Consider the following 23,454-nt stretch of genomic DNA (forward strand, 5'->3'; position numbering starts at 1 on the left):
AATGTATTATACCATTATATTGTAATAATATTAGTAATATTACATGTAATATAAATATATAATTATAATCTATTAGTATTATATTGCATTACATTATAATATTATAATGTAATGCAATATATTATATTAAATTATATTATATTAGTAACGTCTCAAAAAGGTATGGGTTGCAATGCCTTCCCATGGAACATCCCATTTTGGCAATACCATCATCCCAATGGCTTCATTGGAGCCCCCGGTGGTGCAATGGGTTAAACCCTTCTGCCGACAGGACTGAAGACTGACAGGTCGGAGGTTCAAATCCAGGGAGAGTGTGGATGAGCTCCCTCTGTCAGCTCCAGCTCCTCATGCAGGGACATGAGAGAATCCTCCCACAAGGATAGTAAAACATCAAAACATCCGGGCGTCCCCTGGGCAACAGCCCTGCAGACGGCCAATTCTCTCACATCAGAAGTGATTTGCAGTTTCTCAAGTCGCTTGTGACATGAAAAAAAAATGGCTGCATTTCTGGCCTCCTGATGCATTTCCTGCAACAGCACTCTACTACTTTCCCCCTCTGCACACAAAAGAGACACATCACTGGGATTTGAGACACCAAAGTATAAATTTCTCTTTATTACATCAGAGACATTACATGGAAAACTAAACCGTTAGCATCTCCCCTCCCCACCAAACCCCACCCCGTTATGTACAAGTCAATTCCCGTTTCATAATCGTATTTTTAGAGGTTTTAGGATTACCAGGCCTGGAGGCCGATGCCCTTGTCAAGTGTGCATTTGGAAGAGGGCAAAGCTCTTGCTCCCAAGGAGACCCCCCCCCCGCACCCCCAAAAGCATAGCAAAAGGGGCAAAGGGGAGGGGCTTTGGGACAGAGACCACAAACCGCCACAAGTGCACACACCCCTCACACGCATACATACACGCTCCCAAACTCTTGTCCTGTTTTTTTTTTTGGGAACACCTAATACGCGTGGCAGGCAGGTTTTCAGGTGCATTTGGGTTTAATGGTTCCATAGTTAAATTCCGAAGTTAAATCTCCGTTCCAGCTCCAAGTTCTTACATCTGGTACCAGGCGGCAAGTCCCACGGCCAGGAGGGCCACGCAAACCGCTATTGCCACCTGGGCCGAGGGCTGCTGCAGCAGAGCCATGGGGCAGCCACAGGGGGCCCCCGTGCCACCTATTGGGGGGGCAAAAAGACACAATCAGGCCCGGAAAGAAGTCCCCAAAGGACCATACCTCCAGCCTCATAGCTGCCCCTCCCCCCATTTGGGAGGGAAAAGAGGAACTCACCCGACTTGGTGGCATAAAAGGGGCACTTGCGCACGTCCCCTTTCCCATCATGCACCGGGAGGCCACCATCTTGGGTTTCTTCTGTCAACAAAGCCCCGATCTTATCCAGTTCTTCAAAGACCTGCGGTGAAGAGACATCTGATTTGCATAGAAAGCAATGGGGGATAACAAGGAGAACGCTATCTGTACTATGTACCTCCTGCCTTGTTTTCACCTGTTTCCTAGCTCTATGGGGTTACTCACTTTTCCCCAAAAGTCTTTTTCAGGTGGCTCCTGCCCAGTCGAGGAGAGTTACATCTGTCCCTTCCATCTGCAGTGGCCCCTCCCTCCTTCAGCCCCCAAGCCCTGCCCACCTGCATGTTGAACTCAAAGGCCCGGTTGGCCTCCTTGACGACCTCCTCCTTGGTTTCTGGGTCCAGTTCCAGGGCGTTGAGCCGGGCACGGTAGAGCTGCTTGAAGCCCTGGGCACTGGAGACATTATCAAAGGCGTAGAAGCGGAGCCCTTCCCCAGAGGCCGGCAGCCCGAGGGCCCGCTGAGCCACCTTGCGCAGCACCTGCCCCCCTGAGAGGTCCCCCATGTAGCGGGTGTATGCGTGGGCCGCCAGCAGCTCCGGCCGGTGCCGCCCCACATGGCGGATGCGCTCCACGTAGCGGCGGGTGGCCTCTGAGCAGCCCACCGCCCCCCGCCAGCCCTCGCCGTAGAAGTAAGCCAGGTCCTGCTCCAGCGCCGGCGCCCGGTGCAGCTCTGCAGGAAAGTAGAGTGGGGCGAAGGCCGGATGGTCCTTGTTGCGCTCCATCTCCTCCTCCAGCGCCGAGTAGGTGAAATACAGCGCCACCGTCCCCAGCTGCAAGGCAAGGCAATGGGCTCAAATCCCAGGAAAGGAGATTCCATTTGAATTTTATTAGGAACTTCCTGGCTGTAAGAAGAAGTGTTCAGCAGTGGAACTCTCTGCCTCAGAGTCCACTGGACAGAGGCTGGATGGCCATTTGCCAGGGCCAATTAGATTGTGCTTTTCTTGCATGGCAGAAATGGGGTTAATTAAATGGCCCATGTGGTTTCTTCCAATGCTATGATTCTAACAAGGATGGCAATGCTGCATCCAGCATCATCACCCCTCTTCCAACAACAAGGATGCCGAGGAATCCCCAAGATCCCTCTAGTCTAGCACCAACCTGCCAGGCAGGGAGAGGACTGTTGGGTGAGTGGGCTTATTAACGAAAGAGCCCCCTCATCAATGCACAGCTGAGTAACTTATAAGCATCAGTGTTACCCAGCACCAGTAGCCCAAACTCATAAAAAGCACAAAAACACACAAACCAATGTTATTTCTTCCATAGGAGGCTTTTCTTTATAGTAAAAAAATACAGTTGCACTATTTACAAGAACAAGGTTTCCACCACACAAATAAAGTCCTTTATACTTCCTTCTTTACTTCCATGATGGGCTTCTTCCTCATGCAGATAAACAGCTTCACTCTCAGAGCCTCCTCTCACACCAAAATAACACAGGAGCTTCAATAATAGCTTTACACACAATGCCTTTAACCTAGGGCTTCTTCTACAGAAGCTTCTCACACCAGGCCTTCTCACACTCCACCTTCTCATAGACTAAGGCCAACTCACACAGTGAGGCTTGTCTCACCGACTGAGAACTTTCTCCTACAGTGGGGCCTACTACCACTAAGGCCTATTCTCCAACTGAGGTGATATCTCACACAGAGGCATATCTCACACTGAGGTGTACCTCACATTCCTCAGGACAACACTAGCTTTGGCCCACTAACCCTAACAGGCTATAGCCTACTTACTCTTTCAGTGCTTGACTCACACTTTTGTAATCAAAAATACCCAGTTAATTTTTAATATTTCTGATAAAGACTCCTTCCGATTCCTGCTGTCAGGTGGACATTCATCCAGACTCGAACCCCTAGAACAGTGGTTCTCAACCAGGGGTCCCCAGATGTTTTTGGCCTACAACTCCCAGAAATCCAAGCCAGTTTACCAGCTGTTAGGATGTCTGGGAGTTGAAGGCCAAAAACATCTGGGGACCCCAGGTTGAGAACCACTGCCCTAGAAGTTGGAAGAGACCCCAGGGGCTGTTCAATCCAATGTCATTCTACCATTCAAGGACACACAATCCACATCCTCCTGAGAGATGTTCCCCCCAGCCTCTGATTGGGAGCAATAACAATCGCATAATCAAGGGCCACTGTATCCCTTCTGCAATAGTAAGCAGGCCCTTCTTGGCAACCTACCTTGAAGAGCTCCCGCTTGATCCTCCCTTTCAGGAACTCCTTGACAAACTGGGTGTTTTCAGCCCGGTCGTGTGCCTCCTTGGTCCCTTCCTTGAGCAGCTCAGACAAGTCGGTGGGGCTGAGAAGTAGACACAATAATAATAGTAGTAGTGTATGTAGCCTGCCTCTCCTTATAGCTTGAGGCACATCATCATTAAAACCACACCATCACAGTGTTGGAAGAGACCCCAAGGCTTCTAGCTCCAGTCCCTCAGGCCTCTCTCCAGCGAGAAAATAGGTGCATAATAACACTATGTAACAAAATTTGAAAAAAAAAATCTGTTCCTGGTTTGAAAGTGTTACTTCCTGTTTAATTATGCAATTCTTACTTTGAAAATATTGTATATACTAGAGTATAAGATGAGTTTTTCAGCCATTTTTTAGGCTGAAAAAGCCCCCCTCGGCTTATACTCAAGTCAAGGTTGTTTATTATTTTACCCTGTTGTTATTAGTATTAGATTTATTATTTTACTCTATTATTATTATTATTATTATTATTATTATTATTATTAATATTATTATTACTTTTACATTATTTTACTCTATTATTATTTTACCCCTTTTATTATTATTACATTTATTATTTTACTCTATTATTACCGTTTATTATTACATTTCCATTATTTTACTCTATTGTTATTATTATTATTACATTTATTATGTTACTCTATTATTATTGTAAGGATACGTAAGCACATTTACATTTACTACTCTGTTGAATTGGATGAGACTCAATGAGATATTCATTGAAAAACAAAAACAAAATGTGCAAAGTCAAAGTTTTGGCAGTTTAATAAACTTTTTCCACGTTTTCATGATAGAACATTTATAACCCAGGAACAAAAATCGTGTTACATAGTGTAATAATAATAATAATAATAATAATAATAATAATAATAATGCCTTGCATCTTATGCCCACCTGATATTATCTTCCTCCTCCTCCTCCTGGGCCTCTTCATAGGTGAGGTTCTCCATCTCCTCCAGGGGCTCGGCCACATCTGACGACATCCTGAAGGGGAACGGTTTGGGCTGCGGACGATGCCGGTCAAGCTTCCTCTCAGACTTCTGTCTACTATCCATTACAAAGAAAAGAGTCCCCATCCAGAGGAGGACATTGAAGATGGAAGACACCAAATGCTTGCTGTTGCTGTTTACCTGGGGCTACTACTTGCACACTGATGAAACACTCATAATACCATACCACCATATTGAATCTATTGAGCGCATCGATTTCCAAAACTCTGAAGCCAAAAAAAAAAAAAAAAAAAAAATTGCTACTGCAAAATGCAGCCAAAAGTGCATTCTTTGTAATTTGGCCATTTTAAGTGCTCCATGCTTTGAATTCCTTATTTAAAAACAAAAGGCTTCCATCAATCGAAACAAAAAATATTGGGGTGCATCTATGCTGCAGAATTAATCCACTTTAATGGTTCGGGCCCCACCTATCTACGCGATCGCATCTCCTTCTATGAACCGGCGCAAACTCTAAGATCTCCCGGGGAGGCCCCCCTTTCGCTCCCACCATCGTCACAAGTTGGGAGATGGTTTGTTGTTCATTCGTTCAGTCGTCTCTGACTCTTCGTGACCTCATGGACCAGCCCATGCCAGAGCTCCCTGTCGGCTGTCACCACCCCCAGCTCCTTCAAGGTCAGTCCAGTCACTTCAAGGATGCCATCCATCCATCTTGCCCTTGGTCGGCCCCTCTTCCTTTTGCCTTCCACTTCCCCAGCATCATTGTCTTCTCTAGGCTTTGTTGTCTCCTCATGATGTGGCCAAAGTACTTCAACTACAGGGAATACCATGACTTTGACTAGGCAATGGGGAGATGGTAGCGGGATATAAATAAAGTTTTATTATTATTATAAGTATTATTATTATTATTATTAACTGCCTAGTCAACAAAGATCCGCCTAGTCAAAGCCATGGTATTCCCTGTAGTAACCTACGGATGTGAGAGCTGGACCTTAGGGAAGGCTGAGCGAAGGAAGATCGATGCTTTTGAACTGTGGTGCTGGAGGAAAGTTCTGAGAGTGCCTTGGACTGCGAGAAGATCCAACCAGTCCATCCTTCAGGAAATAATGCCCGACTGCTCACTGGAGGGAAGGATACTAGAGGCAAAGTTGAAGTACTTTGGCCACATCATGAGGAGACAGCAAAGCCTAGAGAAGACAATGATGCTGGGGAAGTGGAAGGCAAAAGGAAGAGGGGCCGACCAAGGGCAAGATGGATGGATGGCATCCTTGAAGTGACTGGACTGACCTTGAAGGAGCTGGGGGTGGTGACGGCCGACAGGGAGCTCTGGCGTGGACTGGTCCATGAGGTCACGAAGAGTCGGAGACGACTGAACGAATGAACAACAACAGCAACAATTAACTGCCTTGGATCAATGTGATGGAGTTATGGGGGATGTAGTTTGAGAAGGTCTCGAGCCTTCTCTGCGAAAGGATGCTGGTGCCTCACCAAACTACAAATCCCAGCATCCCAGGGAATTGAGTCAATGCAATTAAATGAGAGATGGGGTCCTGCAAAGAGGAGCTCCAGCTTCCTCTTTGGCTTTTGGCTCTTTTGGTTCAGTGTTGTAGTTTTGCAAGGCCTCGACCCTTCTCTCCCTCTGAGGCCCTCCAAAGTGAGACTACAACTCCCAGAATCCCCCTTTTGAGGAATCCCCTTAGACTCCGAAGGGGAAAGGAGACCCCTCCCTGCAAGAACAGCCAGGAGAAGCCAAAGCAGAGCCCCCCTTTGCAGAAGCCAAAGAAAGGCCTTGTTTGTGGCTCTGCTGGGCCTCAGAGGGGGGAAAGCAAGAGGGAAGAGGCAGCCTGGTTCCCCCTTGGCCTCTCTCTGGGCCTGGCCTACCTCGCAGGGGTGTTGTGAGGACCAAGTGGGGCGCCAGGGCACTCTGCACACGCTCAGAGGCCACCCTCCTCCCTCCCCAGCACTTACCAGGACAAGGGATGCTTCTCTCAACCTCTCTCCAGCTGCCACTTCCGGTTTTGGGAGCCCCGCCTTCTCTGCGTCTCCAAACAGGAGGAGACCACGCCCCCTCCGCTTGCCACTGCGGACAAAGCCGGCTGCTCCCGCGAAGACGGAGCGGGCCGCCAGCCAATCGCCCGTCGCGCTCTTTGTGACGTCACCGCCCCGCTCTCTATTTGGGCGGGCTCTTGCTGCTCGCTCTGGCCCCGCCCACTCCTCAGCGGGAACACAAGGGAGTGCGCATGCTCAGAACCAAGTTTTGCTTGTCTTCTTTAGGGAACATTTAATGTATTCCTTCACTAATAACAATGTGTCTATGAAGAGCCACAATAGTTTCAAAACCCACACAAACATCCTGCAGAATGTTTCTAAATCCTGTTTCAGCCTGATTGTATCTCTCCAATATTTTGGAAAAAGTTGCCTTCTGGATTAGATGGTTCTGTATTATTATAGCTATGAATCGGAGACTGAATGGCCATCTGTCGGGAGGGCTTCGATTGTGGCCTTCATTGTAGATTGAAGATGCACTAAATTGAGGAAATTCTAGGATTCTATGGATTCATATAATTATTATTGCTATCAATAAATGAATGGCCATCTGTCGGGAGGGCTTAGATTGTGGCCTTCATTTTATTTATTTATTTATTCAGTTCTTGTGGGTTTTTTCGGGCTATATGGCCATGATCTAGAGGCATTTCTCCTGACGTTTCGCCTGCATCTATAGCAAGCATCCTCAGAGGTGAGGTCCTCACCTCTGAGGATGCTTGCCATAGATGCAGGCGAAACGTCAGGAGAAATGCCTCTAGAACATGGCCATATAGCCCGAAAAAACTCCCTGAAAAAACTCCCAGAAACTGAGTGATTCCAGCCATGAAAGCCTTCGACAATATATTTATTTATTATTCGAACTTATATGCCGCCACTCCCCTGGGGCTCGGAGCGGCTTACAAGAATGGCTAAAATCTAATACAATTTAAAAACAATTTAAAAACAGCAATATCAAAAATCAAAGGCCTGCGTAAAGCTGGTAAGTCCCGCAAGGCACAGACTTCAGGTGGCAGAATATTCCAGAGTGATGGTGCCACTGCTGTGAAGGCTCTGCATCTGGTTGCTGTTAGACGCAAGGTCTTGGCACTGGGGACTTCCAATAGATCTTGGTCCTCAGAACGGAGGGATCTCTGGGGTTGGTAGGGGGTGAGGCGGTCCCTCAGGTACATCGGTCCCAGACCATGCAAGGCCTTAAAGGTGAGTACCATCACTTTGAAAGTGATCCAGTGCTCAATTGGTAACCAGTGCAGCTGCAGTAAGATTGGTGTTATGTGGCATCTCATCGGAATTCCCGCAAGAAGCCGAGCAGCTGCATTTTGTACCAACTTGAGCTTCCAGATCACCGACAGAGGAAGGCCAATGTAGAGGGCGTTACAGTAGTCCAGTTTTGAGATGACTGTAGCCTGGATCACCGTAGCTAGGTCGTCCCTGGACAGGGAGGGGGCCAGCCGTCTAGCCTGCCGCAGATGAAAAAAGGCGGTTCTGCTAGCGGCGGAGACCTGGGCCTCCATCGTCAGCAGAGGGTCCAAAAGGACTCCCAGACTCTTTACCAATGATGACGGGCGTAACGTCTCGCCATCCAGGGTAGGCAGCCGGATGTCCCCACTGCCCCGTCGACCCAGCCATAGGATCTCCGTCTTTGCTGGATTCACCCTCAACCTGCTGGCACGCAACCATCCAGTAACGGCCTCGAGGCACTGATGGAAACAATCGGGTAGAGTCCGGTCGGCCTTCCATCTTCAGCACCAGCTGAGTGTCATCGGCGTACTGATAACACTCAAGCTCAAAACCTCGAACCAGCTGAGCAAGTGGTCGCATATAGATGTTAAACAGTAGATTGAGGATGCACTAGATTGAGGAAACTCTAGGATTCTATGGAGTCATATTATTATTGCTATCAATAAATGAATTGCCATCTGTCAGGAGGGCTTAGATTGTGGCCTACATTGTATATTGGGGATGCACTGGGGATCTCCTCCAACTCTAGAACTCTATGGATCCAAATTACTATCAATAAATGAATGGGCATCTGTTGGGAGGGCTTTGATAGTGCCTTGCTACACGCCGAAGTCTTGCACTGGATGCTAGGGTTCTATATTATTATTATTATTGCTGATATTATCAGATATTGCTAATATTATTGATATCAGCAATATCAATAATATTGCTATATTATTACCAGAGATTGGCTGGCCCTCTGTTGTGAGAGTTTGGATAGTGGCCTTTATTGCTGATTGGGGATGGACTAGGGACATCTTCCAACTGTAGGATTCTAAAGCTGTATATTGTATTATTATTAAGTGGATAGGCATCTATTGGGAGGGTTTGATGGTGCCTTGCTACATGGCAAGGGCTTGGACTGGATGGCCTCTGGGGTTCCATTCTGACTCTAGGATCCTATGGTAAGCATCCTGTTGCCCTTATCCAGCCTCAGCTGTCTCTCAGCATCCCACTTGCAGCCAGGCATTAGATAGGCTCAATTCCTGTAAAGAAGTGAGTCAAATAATATTCATGGAGAACTGTCTCTTTTTGCAAACTCACAGGGTTTATGGCAATTGTCCTCAACCTTCTTAATGCCGCAACCCCTTAATACAGTTCCCCATGCCGAGGTGACCCCCAACGATGAAATTATTTTTGTTGCTACTTCATAACTGTCATTTTGCTACTGTTGTGAATCATAATGTAAATATCTGATCTGCAGGACATATTTTCATTCACTGGACCTGGTACAAATACCCGATACACCCAAATTTGAATACTGATGGGGTTGGGGAGGGGGAATTGATTTTGCCATTTGGGAGTTGTAGTTGCTGGGATTTATAGTTCACCTACAATCAAAGAGCATTCTGAACTCCACCAACGATGGAATTTAACGAAACTTTGTCACACAGAAATCCCATGACCAAGAGAAAATACTGGGTTTGGTGGACATTGACCTTGAGTTTTGGAGTTATAGTTTGCCTACATCCAAAGAGCACTGTGGACTCAATGATGGATCTGGACCAAACTTGGCACTAGTACTCAATATGCCTACATGTGAACATTGGTGGAGCTTGGGGGAAATAGACCTTGACATTTGGGAGTTGTAGTTGCTGGGATGTATAGTTCACCTACAATCAAAGAGTATTCTGAACCCCAACAAAGATAGAATTGGGTCAAACTTTGCACACAGAACCCCCATGTCTTGAAGGGACTCGCTGGTGCAAACCTTCAACTGAGCCTCACGCGCTCTCCCTCACACGCACATGCGTACCATGCTGCCATGCACACAGCACATCTACTCTCCCACTTGGGAGTCTCCCCTTAACTGAGAGGCTGGTCAATCACAGCAGGAGGGTTTTTGGTGGGAGGATTTGATGTCTGTTTCCAAAAAAGGAAGAGAAGGACAGGTGGAGAGAACTTCAGCCTTCTCTGCCAAAGGGATTCCGGAGACCATCAGAAATATATGTGTTTTGATGGTCTTTGGCGACCCCTCTGAAACCCCCTTGCGACCCCACCCCTGAGGGTCCTGACCCCCAGGTTGAGAAACACTTGTTTATGGCATAATATTCATCCATCCAATGTGGGATTTGGAAGGAAGAATCAACTGGATTCTAAACATCTTTATTGAACAGCCTTCTCCTTCACACCGCCACAGAGCCTCAATGCAGGCCAAAACAACCAGGAGGCGATTTAAGATGCGTGTAAATGGACTACCTGTCAGTCACTGAGGACCACTGGTCAGTCTCTGCTGCTGCAGGGAGCTCTGGAGGATGCGGGGCTCAACATTATTCCCTTCAGAGGCTCTCAGGCCAAGTGGGACACGAGAGGAATGGACACTCCACACACAGGGTTTCCATGATAGTGGCCTTGTTCCTGTCGCTGCCATGCAGACTCTGAGGGCCCCTGCACCTGCTGTGCACATGCAATGGGAAGCAATAGGCCCTGGCTCCTGGCATTGGGGTGCGAACACTCTCCATCCTCGTAGAAGGGCTAGTCTGCCGTGCAAAGGCCCAGAAGGAGCTGGGCACAGACACCCCTCGAACCCTCACTGGCCTCAAGAGTTTGAAACAAGGAACCCAACAGGAAATGCTTCTCTTCCATTTGCAGGGAAGGTACCTGACCTAAGAGAGTGACTGCAAAGGAAAGGTCACACATCCGTAGCATCCCGTGGCCACACCGCCTCTTACAACACACAGCAGGACCTCTCCTTTGGGGCCAGGAGACTGGCTGATATCAGGAACGCTTTCTGTAGCTTTGCAACCTTTGGGATGGAAGAACTTCATAAAGAGCTAAGTGTGCATTTTTAGTTTTCAGAGTTCAGGTGGCTCCCGCCAAGCAGAGGAGAGTGACATCTGTCCAGAAGAGCCAAGGTTTCACCAAGTGGAAGGGAACCCAAGGCTCCTCTCTGTAGTTCCTGGGACAGAGGTGGCCCCTCTGCATACGAGGGCAGTGGTCACGCCAAGCCAGGGGTGAGATGTCCATCTTCCCCCTCCTCGAGGACACTGTGGCCACCGGGCAGCTGCCAGTTGTGCCTAGTGGCTGGCAGAACGTTTCCCTGGAGTCAAAGAGAAGAAAAGTTGAACATGAGCAAACAATGTAATGCTGTAGCTAAAAAAAGTCAATGGGATTTTGGGAGTGTAGCGTCCAGATGCAGGGAAGTCATGGTGCCTCTCTGTTTTTTTAAAATTTTAAACCATTACATCTGGCCCGGCCATAAGCTTTTAAATCCTGTGTGTTATTGTTATATGTGATTTATATTATTTTGCATTGCTTTGTATTGTTGTTATTGCTTTTCTGTTGTGATGTGTTGTTGGGCTTGGCCTCATGTAAGCCGCTCCGAGTCCCTTGGGGAGATGGTGGCAGGGTATAAATAAAGTTTTATTATTATTACTATTCTGCTTTGGTTGGACCTCAACTGGAATACTGCGTCCAACCTTGGGCACCACAATTTAAGTCTTGGGTACCTTCCGGGTTGAGAAGGGCAGTATATAAATACCATAAATAAATAAAAAAATATATTGACTCTAAGCTGGAAGGTGTCCAGAGGAGGGAAACTAAAATGATCAAAGGCCTGGAGACCACAAATCCCTATGAGGAGTGTCTTAAAGACACAGAAGAGAAGGTTGAGAGGAGACACGAGAGCCATTTAAAAATATGCGAGAGGATGTCATAAGGAAGAAGGAGCAGGCTTGTTTTCTACTGCACTGGAGATTAGGACTTGCAGCAATGGGTTCAAATTACAGGAAAGGCGATTCCATCTGAACATGAGGAATTTATTTATTACTTATTTATTTACAGTATTTATATACCGCTTTTCTCACCCTTAGGGGGACTCAAAGCAGTAGATAACTTCTTGACCGCAAGAAGAGCTGTTCAGCAGTGGAACTCTCTGTCTGGAATGTCCTCCCTAGAGAGATTAGATTAGACCCAAATCTCCAAACCTTTTGTTTGAGCCTAAAAACATAGCTATTTACATGGGCCTTCGATCTGGAGTAATGTACTAGGGTCATGTGATGACGTCGACCATTATTATTTGGCACTGCAGTTCATGTTTGAAGAAACCCAATGGCCCACAAGTAAGACTGTGTTTTAGAATTTCTAATTTTTTAAATTTTATTGACTTTGTCTAGTCAAATTGTGTATTGTTTTGATGATAGGTAAATTCTATTTTATGTGTGCCACCTTGAGTGTTTTGTTAGCTGCCCAAGTCCCTTCCGGGAGATGGTGGCAAGATACAAATAATAATAATAATAATAATAATAATAATAATAATAATAATTATTATTATTATTATTATTATTATTTGAAACACAGCAAGATGAGTCCACAGCACACTCTTCTGGCTGTTGTGTTGGATTATTATTATTATTATTATTATTATTATTATTATTATTATTAGACGCCAACGACTTAAATCAAGAAATAGTTTTCTAAGATTTACAGAGACACTCGCTGAAACACCTCAGCAAGCGAGAGTCCAAAAGTGGTAGGCTCAAACCCAGAGCCTCAATCAATGGCTGATACCCAATGAGAGACTCCCCCCCCCCCTGGGCACACAGAAGACTGGGCGACTTGGAAGGCGCTGAACAGACTGCGCTCTGGCACCACGAGATGCAGAGCCAACCTTCAGAAATGGGGCTACAAAGTGGAATCCACGACATGCGAGTGTGGAGAAGAGCAAACCACTGACCACTTGCTGCAATGCAACCTGAGCCCTGCCACATGCACAATGGAGGACCTTCTTGCAGCAACACCAGAGGCATTCCAAGTAGCCAGATACTGGTCAAAAGACATTTATTCAACTACCAAGCTTGCGAACTCTGTGTCTTTTGTATGTTTGTTTGTTCTGTCAAAAATGTAATACAACTGTTCAGTTGCCTGACACGATAAATAAATAATTATTATTGGAGTGTGATGATGTTCTTTCTTTGAAGGCTGGATGGCCATCTGTCAGGGGTGTGTTGAGTGTGCGTTTCCTGCCTGGCAAGGGGTTGGACTAGATAGCCCATTAAGTCTCTTCCAACTCTATGATTCTATGCAAAGGTGGCCAGTGACAGAGAGCAGAAGTAGCCAGGGCTGTGCCCCATTACCTCCTGCTCCACAGCTCTGCCTTTCCCTGACAGCCTACAAACAGCTGGATGGAAAGAGAAACCCTTCTTCCTGGCTGACCTAGCCATCCCTGCTACCCTCCCAGGCCTGGAGGGAGGGCCTTTGCCAAACCACTCCAGCAAGAGGCCCTGCCTGTCTTGGACACAGCCACTTAGAGTGGAGGCTCCAGCAGACCCCTTACAGAGACCTGTCAGCTTGGAAAAGAACCCAAGGGGCTCCCTACCTCAATCAGGAGCTAAACATCCTCTTAAGTTTAGCTAGGAATCCCTGCGTGCCGCCCCCTGCCTCGGGACTCTCGGCGCCTGCCCCCGGTTCAGCCGGGCCCCTGCCGCCACCTAGGCATAAACACAGCAGAGAGCGCATCGGAGTGTGCGTTGCATGAAGAGGCCCCTATCATCCCATTTGCCTGACATCTTGCCAGAAGAGGAATGCCTGTCCCTTCCTCAGAGATCCTTCCCCATTGTGCTACTTGCCAACTTGGCAGCCTTCAAGATCTCCTGGCTCTGCTAGGCTTTGCTCTGACTGACCTGCCCACCACATTATATTTGCATCATTCAATATTCCTGTGCATGAGATCTCTCTATACATTTTTTACTTCTATTCACTAACTTGCTGACCATACAGGGAGCATGGAATATACAAGCATGGCTTACAGGGGAAACGGCCTGGCTGCTCTGCCCACTACTTACAGTTTTATCAACATCCATGCTTTCTCTTACTATCTCCTAAGTCCTTTGGTTTCCCTCAAGTCAATCTCAGTCTGATCCTGTGTTAAGGGAGAATTGTAACACTTCCTGAGTGATGGCTTCCAAACAGGGCCCATAGAAAAGGAGGGGGGGGGGGGTGAGATAGGTTGTAGTAATGCCTTTTCCTTGCAGACTTTGCCGGCAAGGAATGGCACCCAGTGAAGTGCAAGGCCGTGCCAAATGGCGACAAAAGGCTTCAAGAGCACCCCAGAGCAGGCCAGTTCAGAATGGACCACCCCGGCTTCCCTAAAGCCCTCTTCCTCATAACAATGTGCCGCCGGGCCTCACCACTTGTGGTGTTCGTAATGCCATTCACGGTCCCTTCCACGTCAGTCTCGTCCTCACCATAGCTCTGCATCAGAGCCCGCTGCCGGTCTGTCAACTTCCTGTAGGGAGGCAGGGAAGGGCAGAAAGGAAGGGGAGCTGCATGGATGGTCCCAGGAAGGCCCAGGGAACCCTATGACACCACAAGGTAAGGCTGCAATGCCAAAGGAACACAGTATCATCTCTCTCGACTGGTGCCAAACCATACAATTATTTCATGGTTCTCTTACAGGACCCTGATAATGCCTCTACTTACTTGGGAATCTTGATCTTGATGTGAATGTAGTGGTCTCCATAGCCGTAACTGTTGACTCTGGGAATGCCCTTCCCGCTCATCCGGATCCTCTGGTCGGCCTGGATGCCCGGCGGGATCTGCACAAACACACAGATCATGGCATTCATAGAATCATGGGATTGGAAAAGACCTCGTGGGTCATCCAGTCCAACCCCATTCTGCCAAGAAGCAAGAAAATTGTATTCAAAGCACCCTCGACAGATGGCTATCCAGTCTCTGTTTAAAAGCCTCCAAAGAAGCAGCCTCCACCATTCACTTAAACAATGCTTCATTTCCCCCAGGAGCCAGTCCTGCTGAGCCCTCTTTTTGTTTTCTTTGTGGCTCATCCCCAAGAGTGTTTCTAGAAGGGCCTGAACAGAGAGGCAAAAGAGGAACTAGATTTTTAAATTTTTGCGTGTTATTGTCTATATGTGAGTTATATTAACTATATTGTTTATTTGCTTATTGCTTTGTTGTTTACTGATGTGTTGTTGGGCTTGGCCTCATGTAAGCTGCCCCAAGTCCCCTTGGGGAGATGGTGGCAGGGTATAAATAGACTATTATTATTATTATTATAGTGCAAAAAGCAGTCCCAAGGACTGGCTGCCACATACCACGATGCTGATGGTCTCATATAGCCCCGGCGACCTGGCCGTGCCCCCGAGGACGGCTTGGGCAATAGAGATGTAGAGGTCCGAGTGAATGTCCGCACCGTCCCTCCGGAAGACAGAGCTCTTCTGGACCTGCAAAGAGGAAGCCGGCTTGGCTCAGAGGTGCAGAAAGAGCAGGGCCTGGGCTGTTCCCAGGTGGAGTATAACACTATGTAACATTTCATCATTGGCTCTATCATAAAAAAATGGAAAAGGTTTATTAAACTGCAAAAGCTTTGTTTTTTTGCACGAGGGACATCCTGCAGCACATTTTGCTCTAGTTTTTCAATGAATATATAATCAGTTCTCAACCAATTCAACATAGCTTGTGGCAGCAACAAAAGCAACAAAGTTTCTGCAGCATAACAATTATTTTCAAAGTAAGGACCGCACAATTAAACAAGAGACACTTTCAAAACAGGAACAGACATTTTTCAAATTTTGTTACATGGTGTAATTAAAGCAGGAGAGATTGCCATTAATACGCACCCGGAAGGTAATGAAAATCTCCTTCTTCCCAACCGGCATGCGCACAGTCTGACCATCCTCCACTCCTGGCACCAAAAGAAGGGCAGAAAGGTGAATTCTCCCCCAAGAATCATACCTTCTCTTCTAACTCTCCCAGAAATATGCACTTTGGAGGAACAGGAGACTGGACTCTCAGTCCTTACATACAAGGGCTCGCTGTTCTGTAAAGATATAACACTTCCTAACTAAAGTGTTTCTCAGGCCATGAACTGAGTTGCACAGACCTGCCGGGACTGGAACCACGACCGTCTTCTTCTGCTTGGTCTGGCCGGTGCCGCGGCAAAGAGCGCAAGGGGTGGTCATCACGGAACCACGTCCGCTGCAGCGCCGGCACGTTGAGCGCATGACAAAGGGCCCCGTGTTGATTGTCTCCTATCAAAAGGAAGGTGCAGGGAAAGATGAAACAATGGGAGACAAAGCCTCCACTGCATGAGTTGATACATGAGTTGAGTGAGTCCCAAAAGCAGCAATTGGAGAGCAAGCGGCCTCTGTCTGCCCAAGGGTCCCATCTCCTTCTGCTCTTACCATTCCCGTTCCGTTGCAGTAGTGGCAGTGCTGGACTTTGGTGCCTGGTTCGTTCCCTTTGCCGTCGCACCGCTGGCAGGCATCGTTGATGCTCACCGCAATCTCCTTGTTCACCCCTTTTGCAGCCTGATTGAACGTCAGGTCCATGACGTACTGAAAGGGAGAAAAGGGTACTTTGATTGTGCTTTTCCTGCATGAAGGGGGGGGGGGGTGTTGTTCTAGATGACTCATATAGTCTCTTCCAACTCTATTATTCTATGATTCTGTGTTTCCTCGAAGTGCAATCAAAGGGCAGGTCTCGCTGAACCAAAGAAGTGGAAAACAACACACGTTTCTCTCAATTTGCTTTCCAATTTCAGTTCAGGCAAAGGAAGGGGTGCTTAACCCCTTTCTCACCAACTCCTGATGTCTTCTGCAAACCACCTTCCTGTCTGCCCAGCTCCATCTCTGTGTGTTAACTCATGTTCCCTTGAAACATATCATTCCTCACTCCTCTGCCCTCCCAACAAACACTATCATACACCAAAGTGTATGAGCGCACACACGCCTCCTGCTTACCTCTTGGGGCTGGTCAAAAACAGTGTGAAAATCCCCAAAAGGAGACCCCGAAAACTCCCCAAAGATTTTCCGGAAGAGTTCCTCAGGATCCACCGAAGGGCCTCCTCGCCAATATTGCTGTCCGGTCCCTGCAGAGCCAGGGTCAAAGCCTGCTGCCCCATAAGTGTCGTACTGCTTCCGCTTCACTTCGTCGCCCAAAACCTGCAAAGGGAGAAGGCGAAACACACAGAAATTGACATCTTGCAAGACTCAGCTGCGAGAGCTTAGAGCCCCATTGCAAAAGAGAATCGAGAAACCTGCCACGTTACCTCATAGGCTTCAGCCAATTGGGAAAACTTCTCCTTCGCTTTAGGGTCTTCTTTGTTGGTGTCCGGGTGGTACTTCTTGGCAAGCTAAGCAAAAGGTCATCAATGTGATATCAGAATAAGGACGAGATCCCTCAGCATGTTACTTCTATTTGCATCCTTGAACTTGTAATTAGTTGCATTGTGTTTACATAGTTTGGAAAATAAAATAGTTACATCACTGAGATTTTATATTATTAGGTGATCTGCATTTAACATCCTCAATTGCACTGTAGAAATTGCACCATTTATAAAAGAGAATGGGGACATCACTGAGGTTGTGTATTATTAGATGATATGCAGTGAACCATTGGATACAGCAACTATAACTCAGGGAAAGAGCTGGCTAGTCTATACTCGCTCTCGATTTTCTTAATAAAGGCCAAGTGATGCAATGCAACTAAATCTTGTTAAAATAGGAATGTCACAGGACTTTGTCTTAAATATGAGAATATGTGGAGCAAATGGGAACAAAGAAGGATTGTATATTAAAAAAAGAATCAACTCCTTGTAAAAGACTATGGTTCTTGAACTGTGAATGCAAGACAATATCATTAGAAAGGCAACAAGGGAAGTGGAAGGCTGGGGATGGCAGTCAGTAGCATGAGAATAGAAGGACTAAAGATAGTACCCAAGTTACGAACAATAATATACATAAAGAGAGTTTTGGATGGCCTAAGGAAGGATGAAAACCCCCGTTGAGTTTCCTTCGCTTACTGTGTGTCCCTGTTCAGAAGATTTCACCTCACTTTCTATCCCTGGGAGAATTGGATTTTAGAAAATTTAGCTTGTTGTGGAAACACAGATTGCTTCAGTGGAGATCCCTTTTCCCCATGATAACATTATGTAACACAATTTTTGTTCCTAGGTTATGAATGTCACTTACTAATTGGTTCTATCATAAAATCATGGAAAACATTTATTGAACTGCAAAAATTTTGTTTCTGCAGGACACCCTGTAGTACATTTGTAATAGTTTTTCAATTAATATGTGATTGAGTCTCCATCAATTCAACAGAGTTTGTGGCAGCCACAAAAACAAAGTTTTCGAAGTATAACAAACTACTTTCAAAGTAAGTACCAAACAATTAAACAGGAAATAATACTTTTAAACCAGGAACAGATTTTTTCCAAATGTTGTTATATAGTGTAATAGCTCTTCCATGAGTGATTTCCCTTCCTAGGGTAGATTCCTTTCATTTCCTGTTGTCTCAGCCCAGTTCCTCACTAGGAGTCCTTTGCAAGTCGGATTTTTGTAACTCGGGGGCTGCCTATATTCCTTGTGAAAGGAGATGCTACAGATCGGGGGGGGGGGGGGGCTGGAGGGTTCCCAAAGTACAAAGGGAAATGCAGTCCAAGAGGAAAGGGGCACAAATCAAGCTGCAGCACTCCCTTCCTCCTGAAGCTGATACTTCTCTTCTGAGAAATGTAGTCTATCTCCAAACATACTTGGTTTTTGTTTTGGTCGTGTCAGGAGTGACTTGAGAAACTGCAAGTCGCTTCTGGTGTGAGAGAATTGGTCGTCTGCAAGGACATTGCCCAGGGGACACCCGGATGAATTGATGTTACCTGGTAATAGGCTTTCTTGATCTCCTTCTGGGTGGCACTGCGAGGGACCCCCAGAACCTGGTAATAATCCTCCTTGGCGCTACTGATTGAACTGGTGTGGAACGAGGCGGTGGCAGTGCAAACAAGTGGATGGGATCTCATTTCTACAAAAAAGAAAAACAGGTGTTTATCGTCACTGAGGGAAACCTCAATGACCCCAATCCTTGTGAAAATGCAATAGCCCCCTTTAAATTTGGTCACTTGTTTGTGGTCTTTCTGTGTACATTTATCTGTGTGTTTTACTTTTGTATTTGTGTCTTGTTGTTTCTAGTAGGCCTCTAGTTGTAGGGTTGTAACAGCAATAGGTTGAATGTAAATGTTTAGTTTTAATACAGATATAATTTATTGTTCTATTAGTCCTGTGCAATTAGTACATTTCAGTTGTAAGACACCATCGTTTGGAAGGCGCACACTGATTTCAGTACCCCCACCAATGATACATAAGATACACCTGTGATTTATTTTAATTTTAAAGTATTTATTATTACTATATTTTTTAAGTTAGTATTATATTTAAACATATTTATTATTTAACAGTATTTATTAGTATTGATTCTAAGGGGCATCCCATCTTTATTACATATGGGATTTATTATATATTTTAATATATTATAATTATATATATTTATATTACATGTAATATTACTAATAATATTACAATATAATTATATAGTACAATATAGTAATATATAATACTGATATTGTACTATGCTAATAATATAATATATTGTATGTATAATATATTGTATGTATCTTGTAAGCCGCTCTGAGTCCCCTTCGGGGTGATTTTGGGGTGATGTATTTTAATTTTAAAGTATTTAATGTTACTATATTATTATATTATATTATATTATATTATTATAAGTTATTATATTTAAACATGTTTATTATAATCATTGTTTAACAGTATTTATTAGTATTGATTCTAAGGGGCATCCCATTTTTATTATATATGGGATTTATTATATATTTTAATATAGTATAATTATATATTTTATATTACATGTAATATTACTAATAATATTACAATATAATTATATAGTACAATATAGTAATATATAATACTGATATTGTACTATGCTAATTATATAATATACTGTATGTATATATATCTTGTAAGCCGCTCTGAGTCCTCTTTGGGGCGAGAAGGGCGGCATATAAATGCCAAAAATAAATAAATAAATAAATAAACAAACAAACAAACAAATTTTTAGAGAAGTTTGTATAGGGGAAAAATGCATCTTTGACTTAAATAATTTTTTCTTAAATAAAAATTACTAATAGAGTGAAGCGGTTGTCTCTGTCAACAAGGGTCATGAAGAAACAGCCAATGGGAGGATGATTTTCCCTTTGAGGAAAGGAGAAGGTTGTCCTTCCCTCTGGGACGAAGGAGGCAAAGCTGGGGTTTGGAGGAGACGTTGGATCTCTTTGGAAAAAGAGACACCCAGTGGGAAAAGCAAAGCGGATTCTGCCCAATGGTCAGATCAATGGTTCCCAACCTTTTTTTGACAAAGGATCACTCTCAACATTAGTATCAAAAGAGTTACAAATCAGTTTTTGGTCAACATTAGATTTGGTTTGGTTTATTTGGGATACTGATTCAAAAAATTGCATTGGATAGACCACATCAGCTCTAGTATCTGATACAGAACATATGTCATCCAGTAGTCACCATCTGCTCGCTCACAGAAAACCATATTTAATAATCTAGTACTGATGTGGTCGTAGTAATCTTTTGTGGATAGTCAGCCTTTCTCCTCCCAACATCGCCCCACTACAAGAGGGGTTCATGAGACCAGTTGCTCTCGTTGCCATATGGTATCAAGGCAACAGTGTTGTAATGGTGAGGCCGCGGACCATATTTTTGTTCTTGAGAACCACTGGGATATATAGATATCCACTGCTTCTGCCCTATTCAGGTTTCATGGTTTGGTCGCAACCTGAAAGATGAATTTGATGGAAATCTATCTGTGTATTTGGCTGCTGGTTGGAGGAAGCAGACATTGCCCAGTGTTGGATCCGGGCTCATTAGACAGGCCCCTACATTGGCAGTCTTCAGAAAGAACTTGAAGACCTGGCTGTTCCGATGTGCCTTCCCAGATTAGGAACCTCCAATAACAAGTCCTAGAAGCACTTTAGGAGAACTAAGATTGCTGCACACCGCACACTGCACTTACTTTATAATCCTACATACCTCCTGCCACATCAGCACTTTTAATCTTGTACCCATTACTCTGGCTCGGCCCAGTTTTTATAGTGTCTTGATGTATTATTTATTTATTTGTTTTTATACTGCTTCACTGTTTTTAATTTGCTTTAGGTATTGTATTGTGTTGTGTTTTGAGGCCTTGGTCTATGTAAGCCGCATCGAGTCCTTCGGGAGATGCTAGCGGGGTACAAATAAAGTAATAATAATAATAATAATAATAATAATAATTCCTCCCAATGCCTCTCTGGGTCACAATGTGATTTTTTGCTCTGAACATGTTCCAATGGATTTTGACTGTGAATTTTTAATACTCGTATGTTCAATTCTGTTATAATGTTTATATATTTGTATATTTTAAATTGTGTGATCATACTTTTATCTCCTTCGGGAGAGATAAAGCAGGGTATAAACATATTATTAATAATATAATATAATAATAATAATATTCCTCTGAACATGAGGAAGAACTTCCTGACTGTGAGAGCCGTTCAGCAGTGGAACTCTCTGCCCCAGAGTGTGGTGGAGGCTCCTTCTTTGGAAGCTTTTAAACAGAGGTAGGATGGCCATCTGTCAGTAGTGATTTGAATGCAATATTCCTGCTTCTTGGCAGAATGGGGTTGGACTGGATGGCCCATGAGGTCTCTTCCAACTCTTTGATTCTAATAATAATAATAATAATAGCAGCCTCATATAAACTCCAGGATAGAGGAAGGATAACTGTTTTTTGGCTTCGCTTTGACTTCAATTCCCAATAGATATCTACCCTAGCCCCTCCCACCTCTCCTGGGGGCCCTGCACTCTGCACACGCTCAGAGGCACGCTTGACGTCACTCTTAGAGCCGCTAGCCCTCACCAATGCCGCTTCCAAGCCTGGGGGCCCAGACCGGGCGAGGCGCGAAGGGCCTGCCGGGGCCCCCACTCAGCCCCCGGGCCAGGCGTAGCAACAGTAGCCGCCTCTGCGCCCCGCCGCCCGCCATCATCGCCGCCGCTGCCTCCTTCAGCCAGCGTGAGGAGCACACAGCCGCCATCTTGGGCCGCCCGGCAACACTGCGCCTGCGCAAGGCGTCCCAGCCAGCCGAAGAGCAACCCTCTGCGCACGCGCGTTGGAGAAGGGGGCGGAGTTAAAGACCAGCGGCGACCTACTGCGCCTGCGCCTCCCAATCTCTCGCGGACTTAAAAGACCAGCGGCGACCTACTGCGCCTGCGCCTCACAATATCTCGCGGAGTTAAAGACCAGCGGCGACCTACTGCGCCTGCGCCCGCCGGTCTCTCGCGTTCTGAGCTTTCAAGTCCTCTTTTGCAGCGGTCAATTCCATAGGAGGCGGCTTGGGAAGAACAGGCGTCCTCCTGGGTCCTAGTGCTCCTCGTGTTTGCTTTTTTATTTTTCCACAGTGTCAAAATAATTATGCAATGTGACACCACTCAACGACACGGATCTTTATCAGATCTTTCAGCCTTTCTCTGTCGAAGTGTGCAAAGTATACTCTCCCAGGGCAGTTGGAGTGGTCCCAAACCGCATTAAATGTAGTGTAGAGCAGGTATGGGCCAACTTGGGCCCTCCTGGTGTTTTGGACTTCAACTCCCACAAGTGTGAATGTTGCAAGTGGCCACGTTGATTAGTATTTAATGGCCTTGCAGCCTCAAAGCCTGGCTGCTTCCTGCCTGGAGAAATCTTTGGTTGGGAGGTGTTAGCTGGCCCTGATTGATTCTTATTTGGAATTTTTCTCTTTTTTTAGTGTTGCTCTTTATTTATTGTCTTGATGTTAGAGTTTTTTAAATACAAGTAGCCAGATTTTGTTCATTTTCATGCTTTTCTCCTTTTTGTTGAAATTATCCACCTGCTTGTGGATTTCGGTGGCTTCTCTGTGTAGTCTGGAACATGCCCATGCCAGGTGTTGAGTAATCACATACTCAGTTTGGACTGCTACAAAAATAAAACAGCTTGTATGGCTAATTGCACCCCAAGTAATAAACTAAATAGGTTCCAGAGTGGTTTTTGTATTAGTGTTATGCCTCCTATTATGCTAAAGTTTCTGCAGCTGGAGGATGGGTAGAGATCTGACATACTGAGCATTGATTAGAGAAGAGCTAGATCCAGCTACTCTGTGGGTTTCTGGGAGTTGTACTCTCCAAGAGCTCCCCTCTTCCAAAGTTTCATTCCCTCTTTATTTACCCAAGGGACCAAAGCAACCTCTGGGACAGTGGTCTCCATATGCTGCCCCAGTCCTTGGCAATTGAGAATTGGCTCTGACCCATCCTTATCTCCTACTATGAATCATCACGAAGTTTAAGATCATCCGGAGAGGCCCTGCTCTCAATCCCTCCGCCATCGCAAACGCGATTGGTGGAGACAAGAGACAGGGCCTTCTCAACAGTGGCTCCCCATCTGTGGAATTCCCTCTCCAAAGACATCAGACTGGCCACCTCCCTCCTGTCCTTTAGAAGGAAACTCAAGACTTGGCTGTGGGACCTTGCGTTTAACCATTGAATAGC

General features: G+C 45.6%; 2 protein-coding genes across 4 annotated transcripts; both read right to left on the bottom strand.

The window, feature by feature from the left end:
• Positions 1-585: 585 nt before the first annotated feature.
• LOC132782065 (heme oxygenase 2) lies at positions 586-6,613 on the bottom strand. Of its 2 annotated transcripts, none has more exons than XM_060786727.2 (6): positions 6,527-6,613; positions 4,506-4,658; positions 3,546-3,663; positions 1,644-2,135; positions 1,291-1,411; positions 586-1,177 (listed from the first exon to the last, which is right to left on the bottom strand). In XM_060786727.2, the coding sequence occupies exons 2-6, from the start codon at positions 4,592-4,594 to the stop codon at positions 1,056-1,058; spliced, it is 942 nt and encodes a 313-aa protein (XP_060642710.2). In that variant the 5' UTR covers positions 4,595-4,658; positions 6,527-6,613; the 3' UTR covers positions 586-1,055. The 2 variants fall into 2 exon arrangements, with proteins under 2 accessions (XP_060642710.2, XP_060642711.2); XM_060786728.2 differs by having other exon boundaries at positions 4,506-4,655; positions 6,527-6,602.
• Positions 6,614-10,191: 3,578 nt separating this feature from the next.
• Positions 10,192-22,026, bottom strand: LOC132782064 (dnaJ homolog subfamily A member 3, mitochondrial). 2 transcript variants are annotated; one of them, XM_060786725.2, is made up of 12 exons: positions 21,815-22,026; positions 18,714-18,856; positions 17,109-17,192; positions 16,801-17,001; positions 16,243-16,395; positions 15,942-16,089; positions 15,679-15,743; positions 15,154-15,282; positions 14,522-14,637; positions 14,230-14,327; positions 13,419-13,530; positions 10,192-11,141 (listed from the first exon to the last, which is right to left on the bottom strand). In XM_060786725.2, exons 1-11 carry the CDS (start codon positions 21,987-21,989, stop codon positions 13,424-13,426), a joined length of 1,419 nt encoding a protein of 472 aa, XP_060642708.2. In that variant the 5' UTR covers positions 21,990-22,026; the 3' UTR covers positions 10,192-11,141; positions 13,419-13,423. The 2 variants fall into 2 exon arrangements, with proteins under 2 accessions (XP_060642708.2, XP_060642709.2); XM_060786726.2 differs by lacking the exon at positions 13,419-13,530.
• Positions 22,027-23,454: the final 1,428 nt, after the last annotated feature.

This window comes from Anolis sagrei, chromosome X, assembly GCF_037176765.1.
Source record: "Anolis sagrei isolate rAnoSag1 chromosome X, rAnoSag1.mat, whole genome shotgun sequence".
Lineage (NCBI taxonomy): Eukaryota > Metazoa > Chordata > Lepidosauria > Squamata > Dactyloidae > Anolis > Anolis sagrei.

Coding starts and splice junctions, on each gene's coding strand:
- LOC132782064 (XM_060786725.2), bottom strand. CDS start 21,989: ATGGCGGCTGTGTGCTCCTCACGCTGGCTGAAGGAGGCAGCGGCGGCG. Junction 16,396..16,800: donor TTTTTGACCAGCCCCAAGAG/GTAAGCAGGAGG, acceptor TCTCCCTTTCAG/TACGTCATGGACCTGACGTT. Junction 15,744..15,941: donor CGTGGTTCCAGTCCCGGCAG/GTCTGTGCAACT, acceptor TTTTGGTGCCAG/GAGTGGAGGATGGTCAGACT.
- LOC132782065 (XM_060786727.2), bottom strand. CDS start 4,594: ATGTCGTCAGATGTGGCCGAGCCCCTGGAGGAGATGGAGAACCTCACC. Junction 3,664..4,505: donor GAGGAGGAAGATAATATCAG/GTGGGCATAAGA, acceptor TCTACTTCTCAG/CCCCACCGACTTGTCTGAGC. Junction 1,412..1,643: donor CCTTTGAGTTCAACATGCAG/GTGGGCAGGGCT, acceptor TCTTCACCGCAG/GTCTTTGAAGAACTGGATAA.